The sequence below is a fragment of the Ochotona princeps genome, chromosome 1 (genome assembly GCF_030435755.1).
Source record: "Ochotona princeps isolate mOchPri1 chromosome 1, mOchPri1.hap1, whole genome shotgun sequence".
NCBI classification, from domain to species: domain Eukaryota; kingdom Metazoa; phylum Chordata; class Mammalia; order Lagomorpha; family Ochotonidae; genus Ochotona; species Ochotona princeps.
In genome coordinates this window covers 25,163,801-25,182,386 of record NC_080832.1, presented here as the reverse complement: position 1 = coordinate 25,182,386, position 18,586 = coordinate 25,163,801, and the positions used below count along the sequence as shown (strand labels likewise).

Here is an 18,586-nt window from a genome sequence, read left to right as displayed (position 1 = left end):
AGCAAGTGGCTGCTACATCTAGCATTCCTGCCGGACACGACAAGCCACCTTAGAGCTGAACATCAACAGCAAGGCCGCAGCCAGCCTCGCAGTTCATTGCTTGCAAATGTGAAGTGTCTGAAGCTAAATGTAGGCCGTGCAACTTGGAAGGTGAAACATGGTGGAAGGACCTAGGCCTTCTGAAATGACCCTTACCAATGCCGGTGACTGTGTGAAACGAGACGCATTTTAATGCAAGATTCAAGGATGTGGAAAAGGAACAAATGAACTGAGAATCTCTGTTATACTCCTCAGTGCAGAACCAGCGGATGTGCCTGATCACCTACAGCTGGAAACCCTTCAGCTGTCACACAATGATGAGTTGAGAGCTGGGTGCAGCCACCTCCCGGGACTCGAGGTCTACAGACGCTACATGAGCAGGGCTGAACTTCCCACTGGGAGGAGGGCCACACTGAAACAGACATCCACATTCACCACCTTCCATTGCAAGCAGTCCTTTTCAGAACTTAACATCACAGAGCTGGCTGTGGCGCTCCAGAGCTATGCAAACCTGGAAAGGCAGCTGTGGGTGGCACCATCATCAATACCAGCTGTTATCACATGCCTCACCCAAGACAAGTTCCTGCTACCACTGTAGGAGCGAGTGAATGAAATGCTTTGTTAATCACAGCAGGCTAATTGTTACGTTGATAAATTTGTATGGCCTGTTAATGTTCCAAATATCCATGAGGTCCTCAGCAGGGAAATGGCTCCCCATGCTTGCATTAGAGCAGCTCTGACCCACTACTGCCAGGCTTTGCTGCAAATAGTGGTTAGCGCCTTCCCTTCATTCCTGGGATTTCAAAGATGCATTTTCTTTTTAATTTCAATGTTAACTGTTAGCAATCAATTGAAGAAGTTAAAATAGTAATGTGATTATTATTTGGTAGTCATTAATAAGAAGACAAACAGGGATGAGTTAAGATGAAACACTGAGAATGAATGCTGACAAGACTGTTCCCTAGAGTTGTCTGCACTGGTGGAAATGGAAAACCTGACACCCCCACGAAACTGGGGAGGATGTGACAGGCTGGAGTTCAAACGAGAAGCCAGCTGCATGTGCTAGTGGTGACAGAACTCAGCACAGACCTGCTGGAAAACATTACAGTGCAGACCACCGCATGCAATGCATGATCATTCTTACAACACTAAAGCCATCTGCTATATTAAGTACATAGTAAACACCTAAATCTAGTAACTAGATTATCAAGACCTATTTCAAATTCATGTCCCAGGTATTTTTGGGGGGGGGTGGTAAGGTGGTAAAGCAGGATGGGACTGGGGAGCACTCACAGTATCTGTTGTGTCTTATTTCAGTTAAAATGTGAAACGGGATGGGGGGCGGGGACAGTTGTCGGTGTTGCGGCACAGCACGTCAAACTGTGACATGCAAGGTCAGCATCCCACATGACACCTAGTAGGCGTCCCTGCAGCTCCATTCCTGCTCCAACCCTCTGCTAACACACGCACACACGTACATGGGGAAGCAGCAACAGGTGGCCCCAGGGCTCCGGATCCCTCCTCTCCATTTCAGGGCACTAGTTGTAATCCCGGAGGCTCCACTCTCCATCCAGCTCCCTGCTGTGGCCTGGGAGGGCAGGTTGGGGACGGCCCAAGGCCTGGGGACCCTGCACCCGCGTGGGAGACCTGGAAGAGGCTCCAGGCTCCTGCCTTCAAATCGGCTTGGCTCTGGCCACTGTGGCCTCTTGTGGGTGGGGGTGAATCAACAGATGGAAGATCTTCCTCTCTGTCATTCCTCCTCTCTGTGTATCTGACTTTTCCAATAAAAACAAATAATTCTCGAAAAAACAAACTGAAATGGCAAAAAAAAAAAAAAAAAAACCCACCAACGTCTGCTTATTCTGGGTAGTAGGCACATGAGAATCGGCTGAAAAGAATGGGCTTTTCTTTCCAAAACGTTGCAGTATTTTAAAAAACGACTGAAGAAGCAGGCGGTGTTCCCCATCGGCCCGCAACCTTCTCCTCGTGGGCCCCGAAGCGGGGAGAGGCGTCCCGGCCGAGGAGGGGAACACCCGTCCTCCCCCGCGGCGGGCAGCTAGCTCTCTGTCACAATTCCTCCTCCTGAGAAAACGGGAAGCACTGCCTTCAGTCCCTTCGGTCACAAGACACAGGTTCCTCCAGGATCACCGCGCTCAGGTTTTAAAATGAAGTCCAACCAGGATCGAATCGGGCGGCCCAACCGGCCAAGGCCGCTTTAGCCTTGAAACGTCCGGGCGACCAATGAGAAACAACCAGGCAGGCGTTGCCATGGAGACGGGGTGGTTTCCTCCGAGAGCACGCTGGGATTTGTAGTCTTTGGGAGCGGACCCAGAGGGAGCCGGGCCGCTTCAGGGAAGGAAGCTACATTTCGCGTTCTCCGCTCTACCACCGCCCTTTCAGTCCTTCCCTGCCGAGTCACAGGGCCGGAGATGAAGCCCATGCCCGCCAGAGTTACAGGCCCGCAGCGGCCCAGCACGGCAGCCATGCGATGCCGTACCGCAGACCCGAGACGCCGGTGGGGCCGGAAGAGGAGGGGCTCCCGCAGCGCACCCGGAGGCTCCGCCCCCTGCGTCACTTCCGTAAACAAAGGGCGCTGCGGAGGCGCGGGGAGCGGGAGGGTGATTCGGGCTGCAGGCGCGCTTTCGGTGGTGGCTTCCAAGGCCACCGCGACTTTGCAGACTGAGGGAAGGGACCAGGGTCGCCGCCTCTTTCGGGTATGTGGTGGAAGCTCTAGAAGGCTTGCAGGCTCCCCCTTCCGTCTCTTCCCGCTGCTGGCTGTGGTCCCGGCTGGACCTGGATGAAGGGTCCTTGCCAGGGGAATTGCGGACAGGGGGTGAGGAGGGAGCCCGAGGGGCACGCAGTGACCGTGGCGGCCAGGACGTGGCAATCACAGCCAGTGGGTGAGCTGCTCACGCCTTTCTAGAACGTTCCTGGCTGCCTGGTGGACTGGAAGCATTTCGGTGCTCCCGTGGCAAGTGTTGGCTCCTCTCAACATCGTAGTTTGGATCGCTGTTGCGTTATTGGCGGTGCTTGACTTCTTAGGTTCCTTGTTTTCACTTTTTTTCTGGTGTCTGCAAATGTTGCACGAGCGTTGTAAAATGTGAAGGCCATTGTGTTTGTATCACAAACGCGTACAGGTCCTTGCCTGCGTAAGAACCGGTACCCCATTGTATCCATCCCATCATGTCTTCAAAGCCCATTGGGTTTGTACGGCATGTTGCAAGGACTCCGGATTGACTGCTTTATTACTGCTGACGCTTCTTGAAGGGACAGCTGCAAGTGCCGCTGTGAGTGGGGTTTGTAGTTTCTGCCTGGGATTAGTGAACCCGCGTTGGCTGCTTCCCAGAAAGGCGCTCGTTTCTTCTTGGGAAGCCTGGTACCTCCAGCCCTGGAGTTGGCCTGAGTATTCGGAGCTCAGTAGTCTACATACTGCTAATAATGACCCAGACGATGGCAAATGTTTTCGTTGAAACTCTCTAGTACTGAGGAGTGTCGGTAATAGATCTGAATCTTTAGGATTGATCACAGCATAACTAAACACAATATGGGAAAAAACTTCGTATTATTCAAGCGGTTTATACTTAGATAATGTAAGTAACTACATAAACATCTCACGATTCATGAGGAAATAGTTTTCAAAAACTATTGAAAAGCAGAGAGAAGCACTGGTTCACTCCTCAAGTGACTGTAGCAGGTAGAGCTGGGCCACATTGAAGCCTGGAACTCCGCCCTGGTCTCCTGTGTGAGTGCCATGGGTGTAAGAACTTGGACCCCCGCCTGTTGCTTTACCTGGGGCACAGCAGGAAACCGAATCAGAAGTGGAGCAACCAAGAGTCAAAGCAGGACTCCTATAAGTGCAGGCTTAATGCACTGTGCCACCACACACTGACCCTGAAACAATGCAGTTAATTTCACAGTATGCACAAATTTTAAAAAATGCAAATTGATCACTTTAGAGATTGGTGTTAGAAAAATAAAGTTAGCTAGTGGCATAAATCAACCTTGCATGTGCACCCCAAAGAAGAGCCAGCAAAAGTGGGTGGAGTTAACTTTCTGATATGGGCAAAAACAAGTACATTGTACAATGTAGGAAGAGGTGAGAGCAAGTAGATTGAAAATAGACAGTTGGATTTTGTAGACATAGAATTTGAATCAGCCTCACACCCAGGCAGAATTGGTCACTGCCTGGTGCTTCAATAAGGCTTTGCTTGCTGTATGAATGACTGAGGCCCCGGACAGTTCTGCATCTCTTCAAATCTAGTCGCAATCTACTTCTTCCTGAGAGTTCATTTTGATCAGCACGTGTCATGGGCAGCCATAGCTGAGCCGGGCTGGGGATGTTAGGGGCTGCTGGGTGTATTGTTTGTGTAATAATGGACCTTCTGCAGGGCAGGACTTTGTCATGCGTCCCTGATATTCATGGCAGTGCTTAGCTTGGGCGAAGAGTGTCCTAAAGCTTTACAACTCTGAGCGAGGAAAGAAAATGCTGAGAAAGGAAAAGCTACCTGGTGGACGGTTTCCCTGAGGGCTTCTGGATACTCAGTAGACAGCATAAGGGGTCCTTCTCCAGCCACCCCTGCAAGCCTTGGCCCTCTGCAGCCTGTGAAATGGGCCTTGGAAACTGACTGTGCATGGCATAGCAGGTCTGTGTCATTTCTGATTTCCTTATTCAGGCCTTGGGAAGCTGGCCGTGGGGCAGCAGGGAGCGGAAGGCGATGGAAGAGCGGAAAGTAAAGAGGAGGAGTCCCAAGTCTTTCAGTGCCCACTCGACTCAGGTTGTCAGTGCCAAAAAAAATGCCCTGCCAGTTAGTAAAAGCACGGGCTTTTCCAATCCTGCGACACAGTCAACGTCACAGCGGCCAAAGTTAAAAAGGTGAGTTCCTTCCTTGCTCATCGTCAGAGTGAAGTGCTGTCAGATATTGAATCAGTGTCTTGTGACATTTTCTCTCTCGGCTTGACTTGTTTTTTTTTTGTTTTGTTTTTTTGTAAAGATTTATTCAATTTATTATAAAGTCAGATATACAGAGAGGAGGAGAGACAGACAGGAAGATCTTCCGTCCGATGTTTCACTCCCCAAGTGAGCCGCAACGGCCGGTGCTGTGCCGATCCGGAGCCAGGAGCCAGGAACTTCTTCCGGGTCTCCCACGCAGGTGCAGGGTCCCAAGGCTTTGGGCCGTCCTCGACTGCTTTCCCAGGCCACAAGCAGGGAGCTGGATGGGAAGTGGGGCTGCCAGGATTAGAACCGGCACCCATATGGGATCCTGGTGCGTTCAAGGCAAGGACTTTAGCCTCTAGGCCACAGCGCTGGGCCCCTCAACTTGACTTTTGAAACAAAAGTTACAAGAATTTCATTTGCAGAAATTATCTGAATGAAAAAATGGTTTTGAACTTGGAATTGGATTTTGAGTAAATGTGGTTGGTGGAAAAGAGAACTAAGGGAACACGCCTTTCCCGAAGTTCTTTGCGGCAGTTTGTGTGTTTGAAATTTCTACCTGTTAACGTTCCTGTTGGAGAATGCCAGTGTGGCAAGGGCTGGGGTGCCGGGCTCAACTCTGGGTGCCTGGCGGTGTTTGCAGTGGCGCTTTGTGGATAGAAACATTTCATTGTGTGCTTTTTTTTTATTGTTGTTGAATTGGTTTAACATAAAATGAGATGGCCTAACAAAAACATGGAGGTAGGAGTAAACAGGGTGGTTTCTTTATTTTTATTTTTAAAAATTTTAATGCGTTTGTTTTCTCTCTTTTTCTTTCTTTTTTTGAGAAGTTTTTTAAATGGTGACCTAGTGGGATGCCTTCACCTGGGTAAACTTTCTTAATTTGAAAGGGAAGAAAAGATAATTTGTAATACTGAAACGTTACAGTCTATGGTAATGTGGGTACAGATCTCCCGAGCATGGAGTTCAAGTTCAGATTTTGGAACAGTTAGTCTGGGACCTCAGATTAGTGATTTTTTGTTTCGTGTATTTATTTGACAGGCAGAGAGGTAGACAGGTCTTCTGTTTGCTGGTCCACTTACAAATGCCCCAGGATTGGGTCCCGATAAAATCAGGGACCAGGAACTCCGTCTGTCTCCCATGTAGGTGGGTGGGACCTATCTGAGCCATTGCTTGTTGTCTCCCAGGGTGGGTGGGGTGGTCCACGGCTTGGGCCATTCTCCACAGCCTTTCCCAGGCCTTCAGCATGGAGCTGCATCAGAAATGGGGTAGGCAGGACACAAACCAGCACGGTCGTACGTGTATTATTATCCAGTCTTTTTGTGTGCCTTAGTGTATTTCATACACTTGTTTGAGATTTTTGAACAACTGGTTCTTTTGGCTTCTGATTTGAAGTTGATGCTTTTGTTGAATATTAACTTCGGTCTTTTTCTTTTTTAAGAATTTATTGTACTAGTTCTCCACATTTCCTCCTTTTTTTTTAAAGATTCATTATTTTTATTTGAAAGGCAGATTTACAGAGAGGAGAGACAGGTAGAAACATCTTCCATCCACTGGTTCACTCCCCAAATGGCCGTAATGGCTGGAGCTGAGCTGATCTGAAGCCAGGAGCCAGGAGCTTCTTTCCAGGTCTCCATGTGAGTGCAAGGGTGCAAGCAGTTGAGCCATCCTCCACTGCCTTCCCAAGCCATGAGCAGGGAGTTGGATGGGAAGTAGTGGAGTATCCGGGTCACAAAGCAGCACCTCTATGGAGTGTTGGCTCTTGCAGAATGAAGATTAGCCAACTGAGCCATTGCACTGACCCCTGGTTTTTAAGGGAAAACCCATTTAACTTGCTAACAACAACAACAACACACACACACACACACGGCTAATCTAGAATAACCTGCAAAAGTGTGCTTTAAGCTAACTGCATTATCCTTGCAGGGTGATGAAAGAGAAGGCCAAACCTCAGAGTGGAGAAGGAAAGGGGGCCCAGACGACTCCAATCCAGCACTCCTTCCTCACCGACGTCTCGGACGTGCAGGAGATGGAGAGAGGCCTCCTGAGTCTCCTCAATGACTTCCACTCGGGGAAACTCCAGGCATTCGGTAAGTGGGAGATGGTTTGCATTGCTGTGAATCAATCTCTCTCCCTCTCTCTCTCTCTCTCGCTGTCTCTCTCACACATACAGATTTTTGTTTGCATTGTGTTACACACATGGTAGCTTCCATACTTTTCTGTGTCTTGCTTTTTTCTCTCTCAGGCAGCATCTGATGGAAATCACTCGAAGTTGTCTGGCGTAGCTGTAATTCATCCTTTTGCCAATGGCTGCATGGTATTCTAAATTATGAATGTGTGAATAGATTGTAGTCTGTCCCACCCTTTGGAAATTGTATGTGGAACATCCTTTTCATGTATCTATACTGATGCTTTATGTCCTTGGAGTGGATTTCCATGAGATTACGGAGTCAAAGCATAAGGGTAATGTTAATTAAAATATAGCTTTAGCACTTTTTACTTTAAAAGACTTTATTTATCTGGAGGGCAGCGTTCATCTGCCATTGCAGACACCCACAGCAGCCAGGGATGGAGCTGAAGCCGGAGTAATGGTCTCCACTGTGGGTGGCAGGAATCCAAGAGCTTGGACAATGGTCTGCTATGTTGCAGGTGTGTTCGCAGGAAGCTGGATCAGAAGCAAAGGCAGGACTCAATTCCAGGCACTCCAATATGGGATGCTGGAGTCAAGCAACAGCCTAACCCGCTCTACCACAGCCTGTAATTTAAATTGTTGTGGAAGTGTCCAGATTCCTTCCCCTCAAAATGTCTACACTTCTGCTTGCCCTTAGCAGTTTGTGGAAGAATCCTCTACTCTGAATTTGCACAAGGAGTAGGTATTACTAGTGTTAATTTTTTGCCAGTTTAATTTTCATGTCAGTTCTTGGTGTAAAGTGACATTGTTTTCTAGAAATTGCCTTTGTGAAGGGAGTTTGAATGTCCATTGGTTTAGTAAGCAGTTCGATGGCTCTTTCCAGGACCCTGTTCCAAGTTCCTGCTTAGGTGTGTCTGCTTTTGTTATTGTCAGTAAATGCTAAGGGACCTTTGTATATTGTATATACTAACCCTCAGACCTTTATTATTTATACCAGATTAATTGGGGGCTTTATTTATGGTTTAGTTAAACTTACTTTTTCTCTACTCACACCCGATTGTCTTTGCTTTTATAGTCTCTGGGGATCCAGTCTGGGTTTCACTGTCATGTGAGAAGAAGTCATGAAAGACAATGGTTTTGAACCCAGCCCCTCTTCTGCTCGGTGGTACATTCTAGACTTGCTCATGCCTGAGGCTGCAGCAGTCTGTCTTCTGCCCTCAGTTGGGATGACTGCTTACAAAGGTTGACTCACTAGGGGCTGGGGTTGCAGTGCAGTAAGTAAAACTGCTGTCTGCATCGCTGACATCCCATACGGGCACCAGTTCGAGTCCCAGCGGCTCCATGACTGATCCAGCTTCCTGATAAAGTACCTGGGAAAGCAGCGGAAGATGGCCCAAGTCCTTAGGCCCCTGCATCCCCATGCGAGATTGAGAAGGTGCTCCTGACTCCTAACGTCAGACTGGTTCAGCTGCAGCCATTGTAGCCATTTAAGGAGTGAGCCAGTGGAAGGAAGATCTCTCTCTCTCTCTCCCTCTTTCTCTCTTTAATTTTACTATTCAGATAAATAAAATAAATCTTTAAGAAACAAAAAGCCCATGAACTTTATTTAAAAAAGAGAGATTGGCTTACTAAGTTGAGGGAGGGGGCATATTTAAGTGCCTCTGGCCCCACAGGGTCCAGGTCTTGGCGTTCGTGAGGTCATTTCTCTGTGCAGTGGCCGACGTCCGTTGTTAGTGCTTGTCTCAAAGGTGAAGTTTTCAGAAATCTCTGAGCAGAAGGTCACAACTGCTTGCAAGCAGCCCTGGCACTGCCTGGAGCCCACTTGCCATCACCAGAATTGCCAAAGCACCTGATGGCCAGCCTGTTGCTGGCCAGCTGGGGAAGGATCCCAACAATGCAGACCTACCAGAACTTGCACATGACCTGAACGCAGCTTCGGTCTGGAAGATTCCTTACCTTTACTGTTGAGGAGTGTAGAAACTAGGCAAAAGCTGCTGGTGCAACTTGTCTTTTGCTTTATAAAGCGAACGCCTCAATGTGGGAGAGAAGGAGGGAGAGGGGGAAGTAGCAGCGAAGAGAGTGTGGTACTGGGACAGGGAAAGACAGAGAAATAGAGGGCATAGTAAATCATTTTGTGACATTTGGAAGGGAAGCCCCAGACCTGGGGCCATTCACTGACACCAGGGGGGTGGAGGAAGGCATTTAAAAAAGTATTTGAGAGGCAGAGTTACAGTGAGGGTGAAAGACCGAGAGAATGAGAGCTCTTCCATGCTCTGGTTCAGTCCCCAGATAGCAGTGGCCAGGGATGGGCCTGACTGAAGCTGCAAGCCAGGAGCTTCTGGGTTTCCTGGGTACAGAGGCCCAAGTACTTGGACCATCCTCTGCTGCTTTCCAATTATATACAAAACACACACAGTCATTAAATAAAATAGATTTCTTTGACAGCACTCTAGTTTAGTAGGTTTTCTCTTCAGGCTGTTGGTTTGATTTGTCCTAATCCTTATTAATGTTCTGCGATATTCTCCAGGAAATGAATGTTCCATTGAACAGATGGAGCACGTCCGTGGAATGCAGGAGAAGTTAGCCCGGCTGAACCTGGAGCTCTACGGGGAGCTGGAGGAACTGCCCGAGGAGAAGAGAAAAACAGCCAGTGATGCCAATCTCGATCGGCTGCTGTCTGATGTAAGGAGAGGTTGTTTTTTTTTCCTTCATTCTTTAAACAATTTTAGATGTTAGTGCTAAAAAAAAAGAAGCAAAATTCACCTGTTTAGTCACTTTAAAGTGTAAGCGTGTTTAGTTTACTCACAGTGTTGGGCAGGGAGCACTGTCTAACCCCAAACATTCCCATCATGCAGAGAAGAAACCCTTGCCAGTCCTTATCTGCTAGCAACGCTTGGTCTACCATGAACCTGACAGATTTGCCTGCTCTGGACATTGCAGATAAATGCAGTTCTGCAGTGTGTGTGCGCCCCAAGTGGATTTGATTTAGTGGAGTGTTGTCAAGTTTCACCCGTGCTACTACTTTGTTAAAAAATAATTGCATTCCAAGGAAATGCTTGTATTCTACAGACACTGGCAACTCTGAGAGGGGCATGTCTGCTTCCGTACATACTTGTAGACATATGTGTACATGTGGTGGCATGTTCCGCCCCCAGGGCCAGACCCTCGCTTTTCCTGTAGAACCAAGTTTGGTGTTGATCATCACTTAGTGCATGGCTGTCTGTATTACCTGAGGTTGCCGTGGCCGAGTGCGCCGTGCCTGGAGGCCTCCGCAGCCTCACTTCCCCTCATTCTGGAGGCTGAGAGTTGCAGATCGGGGTGTCGGCAGGATTGCCCCTCCTTTTTGTAATGGGCATCTTCCACATTTGCATTGTGAGCCCCTCCATGGCATTATCCCCAGATGCCCTTTTGTCAGGATACTGGTCACGGTGCCTAGGGCCCACCCTAATGACGTTGTTTTGACCTAATGACCTTCTTCGAGGCCCTGTCTCCAGATACACTCACATTCCAAGAGACTAGGGCTGAGGACCAGCACATGCATTTGAAGTTTTAGTTCAGTTCATAACACCACGTGTGAGTATTTTTACAGAGAAGTGTTAAAGTTTCCTCTTTAAATCCTTTTTGGGACAAATATAAGAAAGAGTTGAATTCAGTACACTTCAGATTGCATACTCAGGACAAATAAAGGGCTAATTTCTATTGCCTTTGTCTATCTTTTGAATAAGTAAATGTGAAAGAACTGTCCATACTTTATTATTTTTGTAAAGATTTATTATTTGAAAAACAGAGTTTGAAAGAGAAAGGGAGAGGTAGATCTTCTGTCAGTTGGTGCTCGCTCCCAGATGGCCATAACACCAGTGGTGGGACAGGCCGAAGCAGAAGCCTGTGGCCCTCATGGGGCACAGGGGTCCAAACATGTGGACTATGTTCTGCCCTCCCACGCACATGGACAGGGAGCTGCATTGGAAGTGAAACAGCCTAGACTTGAATTGGCCATAACATGGGATGCTGGTGCTGCAGCCACTCAGCCTGCGGCCCACAGTGCCAGCCCCTTGTCCCTACTTATTTCAGGCCTGGCATGGTTAACCTATCAGATATTTCCTTTTAGCAGTTCATGTTTTGAATTTTATCCATCTTATCAGCTACAAGCTTCATTTGCTATATAAATTTGGGAAAGTATCTTATGATAGAGTGAAAGGAACACTGATTTTGACGTCACAAATCCTTTAGTGAACCCAGCATTTGCGTTTGAATAATAATTGGGTAGCACTGAACCACTCAGCTAGCATTTCTCCGGTTTGAGTTTCCCCTTCTGTAAAATAGGGGTGCTGTGGTTTGAATGTTGTCCTCCTGGAAGCCTCACTGGCAACAGGAGTGGGATGGTCAAGAATGACATCAGTGCCCTTATAAGAGAGGCCCAAGAGGGCAGCATTTGACACAGTGTTTATACTGAACTGCAGACATGGCATCCTTTATCCGAGTTCCTGGGTTCAAGTCTTACTGCCTCTGGTTCTCATACACGTTTTTTTTTTTTTAAAGATTTATTTACTATGAATCTGACGTGATGGCCCAATGGCTAAATTCTCACCTTGCATGTGCTGGGATCCCATATGGGTGCCAGTTCATGTACCAGCTGTTCCACTTCCCACAGCTCTCTGCTTCTGGCTCAGGAAGGCAGTTGAGGAAGGCCCAAAACCTTGAGACCTTACACCTACACGGAAACCCAGAAGAAGCTCTTGGCTCCTGGCTTTGAGTCAGCTCAGCTCCAGGCATTGCAGCCTCTTGGGGAGGGAACAAGCAGATGGAAGATCTTTCTGTCTGTATCTCCTTCTCTCTACAAATCTGAGTTTCCAATAAAATAAGTAAATACAGTTATTTATATAGTAATTTGAAAGTCAGTGTTATAGAGAGTAGTCTTCCACTTGCTGGTTCACTCCCTAATGTTTGTAATGACTGGAGCTGGTCTGTTCCAAATCCAGGCGCTTTATGGAGGCCTCACATGTGGGTGCAGGGTCCCAAGTACTTGGGCCATCCTCTTCTGCTTTCCTAGATTCATTAGAAATGGGGTAGCCAGAACTTAAACTGACACCTGACGTCACAGGTGGTGGCTTTACCTGCTCTGCCACAAAGGAGGCCTCTGATCCAGGAGCAGCAGATGATGGCTCAGGTACTTGGGTCCCTGGCACTCACATGGCAGATCCAGAATTTAGTCCGGGGCCCCTGGTTTTGGCCTGACCCAGACAAACCTGTTGTGGGCCATTTGAGTAATAAACCAGTAGAAGATCTTTGTCTTTCCAGTAAAGTGGGAAGAAGGGAGAGGTTCAGAAAAGACCCCTTGCTAGCATTGTGGCACAATGCTAGGTCATAGGCTGCAACAGTGACGTGCCGTTAGATGGCCAGTTCAAGTCCCAGCTGTGTCACTTCCCATCCACCTCCATGTTAATGGCCTAAAAAAAGTTACTGGGTTCCTGTCACCCATTTGGGAGACCACAGTTGAGTTCCTAGCTCCTGGCTTTGGCCTAAACTAACTGTTGGGTCTTTCTGGTGAGTGAGCAAGTGGATGAGGGTCTCTGGCTCTCTGTAACTCTGTTTCAAATAAGTAAATATGTAAATAAGAATATTTTTTAGGAGAGAGAATTAGAAGAAAATACATAAAGAAAGACGGAGAGGGCGGCTGGCACCATCGGCTCAACAAGCTAATTCTTTACCCTGTGGCTCCATCTCATGGGCTCTGATCTGTGTCCTGACTGCTCCACTTCCCATCCACCTCCCTGGGTGTAGCCCAGGAAGGCAGTGGAGGATTGCCCAAAGCTATGAGATCCTGGAACCACATGGGAGACTGGTCCTTGGATTGGCTCTGCTCCAGCTGTTGGGGCCGTCTGGGGAGTGAACCAGCAGATGGAAGATCCTTTTATGTCTCTTCTCTGTAGATACACCTTTCCAATAAAAATAGATTAATCCTAAAAAAAAAAAAAAGAGAGAGAGAGATCCCTTACCTCTCTGTAACCCTCTCTTCTCAAGATTGATTTTATTTGTTTGAAAGATTAGAGAGTGGGAGAGAGACTTTCCATCTACTGGTTCACTCTCCAGATGGCTACAATTGTTAGGGCTGGGCAAGTCTGAAGCCAGGAACTTCATCTGGGTCTTCCATGTGGGTGGAGGGTCTCAATCACCTGGACCATCCTCAGCTGCTTTCCCAGGAGCATTAGCAGTGCTGGGTCAGAAGTGGGACTGCTGGAACTTGAGCCGGTGCCCATAGAGGATGCTGGGACCATAGGTGGTCACTTAACCCTCTCCATTACAACATCCTCCGCACCATTACCTCTTCTACCCTGTAGAGACACAGCCTGGAGGAGTGGGGAATATTGTGATGTTATGGAGTGGGTTAAACGACCACGCCTGTATTCCAGAAATCCCATCTGGGAATGGCTGGCTCTAAGTTTCTGATCCTGGACCTGGGGAGCAAAGGAAGATAGCTCAATTTCTTGAGGTCTTGCCACCCATGTGGAGAGGCTGTGATGGGGAGTTCCTAGCTTCTGGCTTCAGCCTGACCCAGCCCTGGCTGTTGTAGTGTGTGGAATGAAGTAGCAGATGAAAGATCTCTGTCTCTATCTCTGTCAACTCTGCAATAATTAAGTATATCTTGGAGGGGAAAAGTGGCACGATCCTATGAACAGAAGCAGACTTCACTAGGACGCCGCAAGCCGCGGGCACCTTGGATCGCTTAGGTTTCACGGCCATGACCCGTTTCTGGTGCTTGTGAGTCACCAGTGTTTGTTGTTTTCTTACAGCAGCCCAAACACACCAGGCAGTGATAAATTCTATTTCGTACTGAAAATGGAATGATGTGTAAAATACTTTTGTAATTCATAAAGGTTGTATATTACAGATTCTGGTAATTATAATGTCTTTTTTTCTTTTAAAAACTGTCATTAGAAATTTATTGTAATTATGTGTGGTTTTAGGAACCCTTTGAAAACTTACATTTTTATCATTTGCCTTTCATTCTGTCTGACACTGTTGATTCATAAAGGCTAAAACAGCGCCATAGTTACTTCTAAAGAGGACTTCATTGGTTTGAAAAGTATTTGAAAGATTTTTGCTGCTATTGTAAATACTAAAGGATATTATTTTCTAAATATTTAAAAGCATAGTTAGCAATTGCTGTTTGTGTTTAATCTTATAAAACGAAATTTAAACTTATTTCTTTGTGTTACAGTTAGAAGAATTGAATTCTTCCATGTATCCTTTGTCTACTATCAACAGAGCAAAATTTGGAATGTATAATTTCTGGTGAATAATCTCAGTCATAATTTTCAAAGACATCTTGTTTAGATAGCATGAACAAGGACACACACGGTACCATTTACTAGGGCCAGCTCTCTCACCTTTGTTTTCCAGATGCGATTTTCTCATTGTTTTTGTATGCTGGAGTTTTATTTTTTATTTCTTCTGCTTTGCTTTGTATTTATTTAGAGTTTTTAAAGTAAATTAACATTTTTTCAAATCTTGGATTTGAGGTTAACTGGCCACTGAAAATATGGGAGAAAAAAAAAAAAACCAATGTCATAGTATGGGATATTTTAGGCACATACAGTTGAAAAGTATCATTTAAATGCAGCCCTCAAGGAATGTTTACCTGGCTTATGCAATGACGTTTTCATAACTAAGTGTACAACATGCATTATTGGATTAGCTTAGGAAAGTCATCAAGGCCCATTTAGAGTGTTCTGATGTCGACATCCTGGTTTCAAGCCATTGTTTCTGAATGCTTCTGGATGTGTCTTGCACATGATGATGGGCTCAGAGATGTACATGCTGTTCTGCTGGAGCCTGCCCTGGGAGGTAGCTGGTGTAATACTTCCCATTTTACAGGTAAAGAAAATAAGGTTTGAAAAGCCTCATTACCTGTGGGATTAGTGTAAATTGTTATCAGCAAAGACTTAAAGAAGGGGGCTGATATTTGAGTTAAGGAACTTCTCTTAGAGTCCTTCCTGGTTCTTTGCTGTTTTCATTTTATTCTTATCTTTGCTTTAGATCCTTTTCTGTGCATAGGACTCCTAAGTATCTCCTATCTGTTTGCTGAGTTCTTGTTAAATATTTGCATGTTTCACCACTTTGCTCAGGTCCGCCAGGGGTGGACTTTGTCCGTCACAAACAAGTCAACATGGCAGGACGCGGCAGTACAGACTGTGCTGTATGGTGTCTTGGTAGGTAGCCGTCTAATCTTGAGCAGAGTCTGGCATCCTGGTTTCCTCATCTCTCAGGAATGTTCTCCTGGTTGTCCTCCCTGTCATCATGCCGGTGTTACCTGATTTCCCAGAATATTTCAAAATCCCTAAATGACAGGCCTTGCTGATCCATCGTGGTGCTTTCTGCCTCTGAGCCTGGTTTTGAACATGGAATGGCTTTGCTCTCTTTCCATGTTAAGTTGTCAGGCATCGTCAGTCCTGTTTGATTCTTCCTTCAGTTCTCCACGTGGTCATTCCAGGCTCTCCTCACTGGATTCTATAGCTTTCCAGCATTCTGTCCCAACTCCAGAGCTACACTGTCCAGTGTGGCGGCTGCTGGGTAGGTGGCTGTTGCACATGAGATGGGCCTAATATGACTGGAAATGGGCTATGCAGGTAATGCACTCATTTGATTTCAAAGACCTAGTATGAAAAATAAAGTATTTTTATAATGATACATGTTATAATTATATTTTATAGGTTATGTTAAATCATATACTGTATATTATTAAAATTAGTTTTGCCCCTTTTTCTTTTTGAATGTATCTACTAGAAACATAAAAACAGTATATGTGGCTTACATTATATTTCTGTTGAACAGTGCTCACTAAAATTTAGACATGCTACCATACTTACCTTACTAAAGCATCACTTTCTTCTTGCCACTCTTATTTCTTACAGTTTTTTTAAACCACATAAAACCTTTTAAAAGTTCCTAATAATTTGGTCATAACCTGCATATTTTTCACACAACCTATTATATCTTTTCATTTTCACTCTGCAATCATTGCTTACTCAAGCTGATCTTCTGGCTGTCTGGGAACACATCGTGTTCCCTCCCACCTGTAATCTCTTTGTTCAGATGTACATCCTACCTGAAGTTGTTCTGGCTTCCCCCTCCAGGGGTGGGGAACATGGACCCTGTGGACCACATGAGGCCCACAGAATCTCTTGACCTGGGCCTGTAGGTGGTACTCTAATAGATCTACAGTGTAATTATTTTTAAATTGGCAATTTTGTGTGGCTCATGGATGATGTTACAAATATTCCAGTGGCCCTTGGCAGATAAAAGTTTCCTCACCTCATATTAACGAGTTACATGCAAGCCAATCATTTCCATAAAGTATTTCATTTGTACCTAAGACTAGAAGTCTATGTCATCTGCTTTGTTATGTGTTGATTTTTACACCTGTTGCTCTTAGCCTTATAACTGAATGAGAATGGCTGTAATGGCTGTGATGGTATCTTTTTGTAACCTCTCCCAGATCTGTATTCCTAGCATTTCAGAAAAATTGTATTGATTAATTTGAATGGCAGGTTAGGAAGAGGGAGAGGCAGAGAGAGAATAGTCCATCCACTAATTCACTTCCAAATGACCGCAGGGCTAAGACTGTGTCAGGCGGAACTCAGGAGTCGGGAACACCCAGTCAGTTGTTTCTTACATGCCTGTAATCAGCCCCTTACCAAGAAACTTGCTCTTGCTGGAAATTATTCTCTTGGAACCTGGACATAGTCTTAATTCAGAGCGGGTGTCTATGATACTAGTTAAATTGCCTGTGTCTGACATGAGAGTGCTTGGGTTTCATTGCCAATGCTGGCTCCTGACTCCAGCTTTTTGCCAGTACAGGCCAAGGGAGATTGTGGTCCTTGCCTGCCCCGTGGGATGCCTGGAATGAGTTCCTAGCTCCTGGTGTTAGCCTCCCCAACTGGAGCCTTTGTAACATTTGGAGAATGAACCAGCAGATGGGAGCTAGTACACTGTTTCTCTTTCTGTAACTCTTTTTCCAACCATAGTATAATTAGCTATATTAAAAATTGTTTCACCACATCTAGTGTGCCATTAATAACACAGAAGGTTTTCCCTAGAGCATATTTCTTTTTTCCAGAAGTTCTGCCTCTTAGCTCCTCAGTGTGATTTGCAGAGATTTAAAAGCACTCATGATAGAATGAAAATCTTCTTAACCAATGCATTCAGACAGAAACTCCACTTGGCAGATGCGCAAGATGTTCCGAACACTTCTGCCAGCTAAGGTGAAATGCAGTGTGCTTGCTTGTGATGTGAAGAGAAGCAGCGGTCTTGGCTTGTCCAGCTGAATCCAGTAGCAGAATCATCTTCCGCAACACTGAATTAAAGTGCTTAAAGTGCAAGTGCAATGATTGTTCTCACATACTGCTTTTAGTAAACCCAACTTGCTGTTATTCACCCTAACTGGAGACCTAGGCCTTGTTCAAGACTTGATCATGGAATGTGGTGCCAAGGTCTTGCTGCTATGCTTCTTGTTACCTCAGGGGTTATACTTGAAATGCCTTGTGCTGAGGTGTCTTGATGGGGCTGAGGGATCCAGCCTTCCCCAGCTCGCCAAACTGGTTCCGTTGTGGGGCCAAGTGGGTGGTGCCCAGGCCTTGGGCAGCCTGGTGTCAGTTTACTTGACAATCGGTACATATGCTGGTGTGTTCTCCAAAGGCCAGTGACTACAAAATGTTCATTAAGTATTTGTGAGATTCGCTATTTTTTAATAAAGTGATCATTTGAAACTAGTCTGTGTCATCTGTTGTGCTGAATGCTGTATCATCTTCACTCTGGGACTACACAAGGGTTCTGTTTGCAAAAGGAAATGTTTAAAGGCTGAACTTCCTGGAAAACACTTCCTTGTGCACACTCACCTACTGGTATAGTGTAATGGAAGATCATGGCTTCAAACTTTTTCCCCTAAGATTGATTTATTTTTATTACGAAGATATACAGAGAGGAGAGACAGAGGAAGATCTTCCGTCCAATGATTCACTCCCCAAGTGACCGCAACAGCCAGTGCTGTGCTGATCTGAAGCCAGGACCCTGGAGTCCCTTCTGAGTGTCCCACTCAGGGTCCCAAAGCTTTGGGCCATCCTCAACTGCTTTCCCAGGCCACAAGCAGGAAGCAGGATGGGAAGTGGAGCTGCTGGGATTAGAACCAGCACTCATATGGAATCTCGGCGCGTTCAAGGCGAGGACTTTAGCCACTAGGCTACCACGCTGGGCCCTCAAACTTCTTTTGACCTTGATTTCAGTCCCTGTTCTGTCCCTTAGCTTTGTGCTAATACATTTATTCAAGTTAATTTTTTAGTTTTGATTTAGAAAATGAGATGCATAACCAAGAGATTGTGATTTTGTGAGGTATAATCAACAAGTTCCATGTAAGATGCTTAACAAAATAGCTGACAGCAGTGGTGTGCCGCACAGACATTAGCTTCAAAACCTTTTTAAATGAAAGG

The 18,586-nt window shown here is 46.1% G+C and overlaps 1 protein-coding gene across 3 annotated transcripts; it reads left to right on the top strand.

Annotated features, from left to right (window-relative positions):
* The first annotated feature begins 2,311 nt into the window (after positions 1-2,311).
* CCDC28A (coiled-coil domain containing 28A) lies at positions 2,312-17,872 on the top strand. Of its 3 annotated transcripts, none has more exons than XM_058670462.1 (6): positions 2,312-2,618; positions 4,713-4,912; positions 6,899-7,062; positions 9,631-9,785; positions 14,323-14,345; positions 17,310-17,872. In XM_058670462.1, the coding sequence occupies exons 1-6, from the start codon at positions 2,469-2,471 to the stop codon at positions 17,362-17,364; spliced, it is 747 nt and encodes a 248-aa protein (XP_058526445.1). In that variant the 5' UTR covers positions 2,312-2,468; the 3' UTR covers positions 17,365-17,872. The 3 variants fall into 3 exon arrangements, with proteins under 3 accessions (XP_058526445.1, XP_004587327.2, XP_058526475.1); XM_004587270.4 differs by lacking the exon at positions 2,312-2,618 and adding an exon at positions 2,628-2,753; XM_058670492.1 differs by lacking the exon at positions 2,312-2,618 and adding an exon at positions 2,738-2,872.
* Positions 17,873-18,586: the final 714 nt, after the last annotated feature.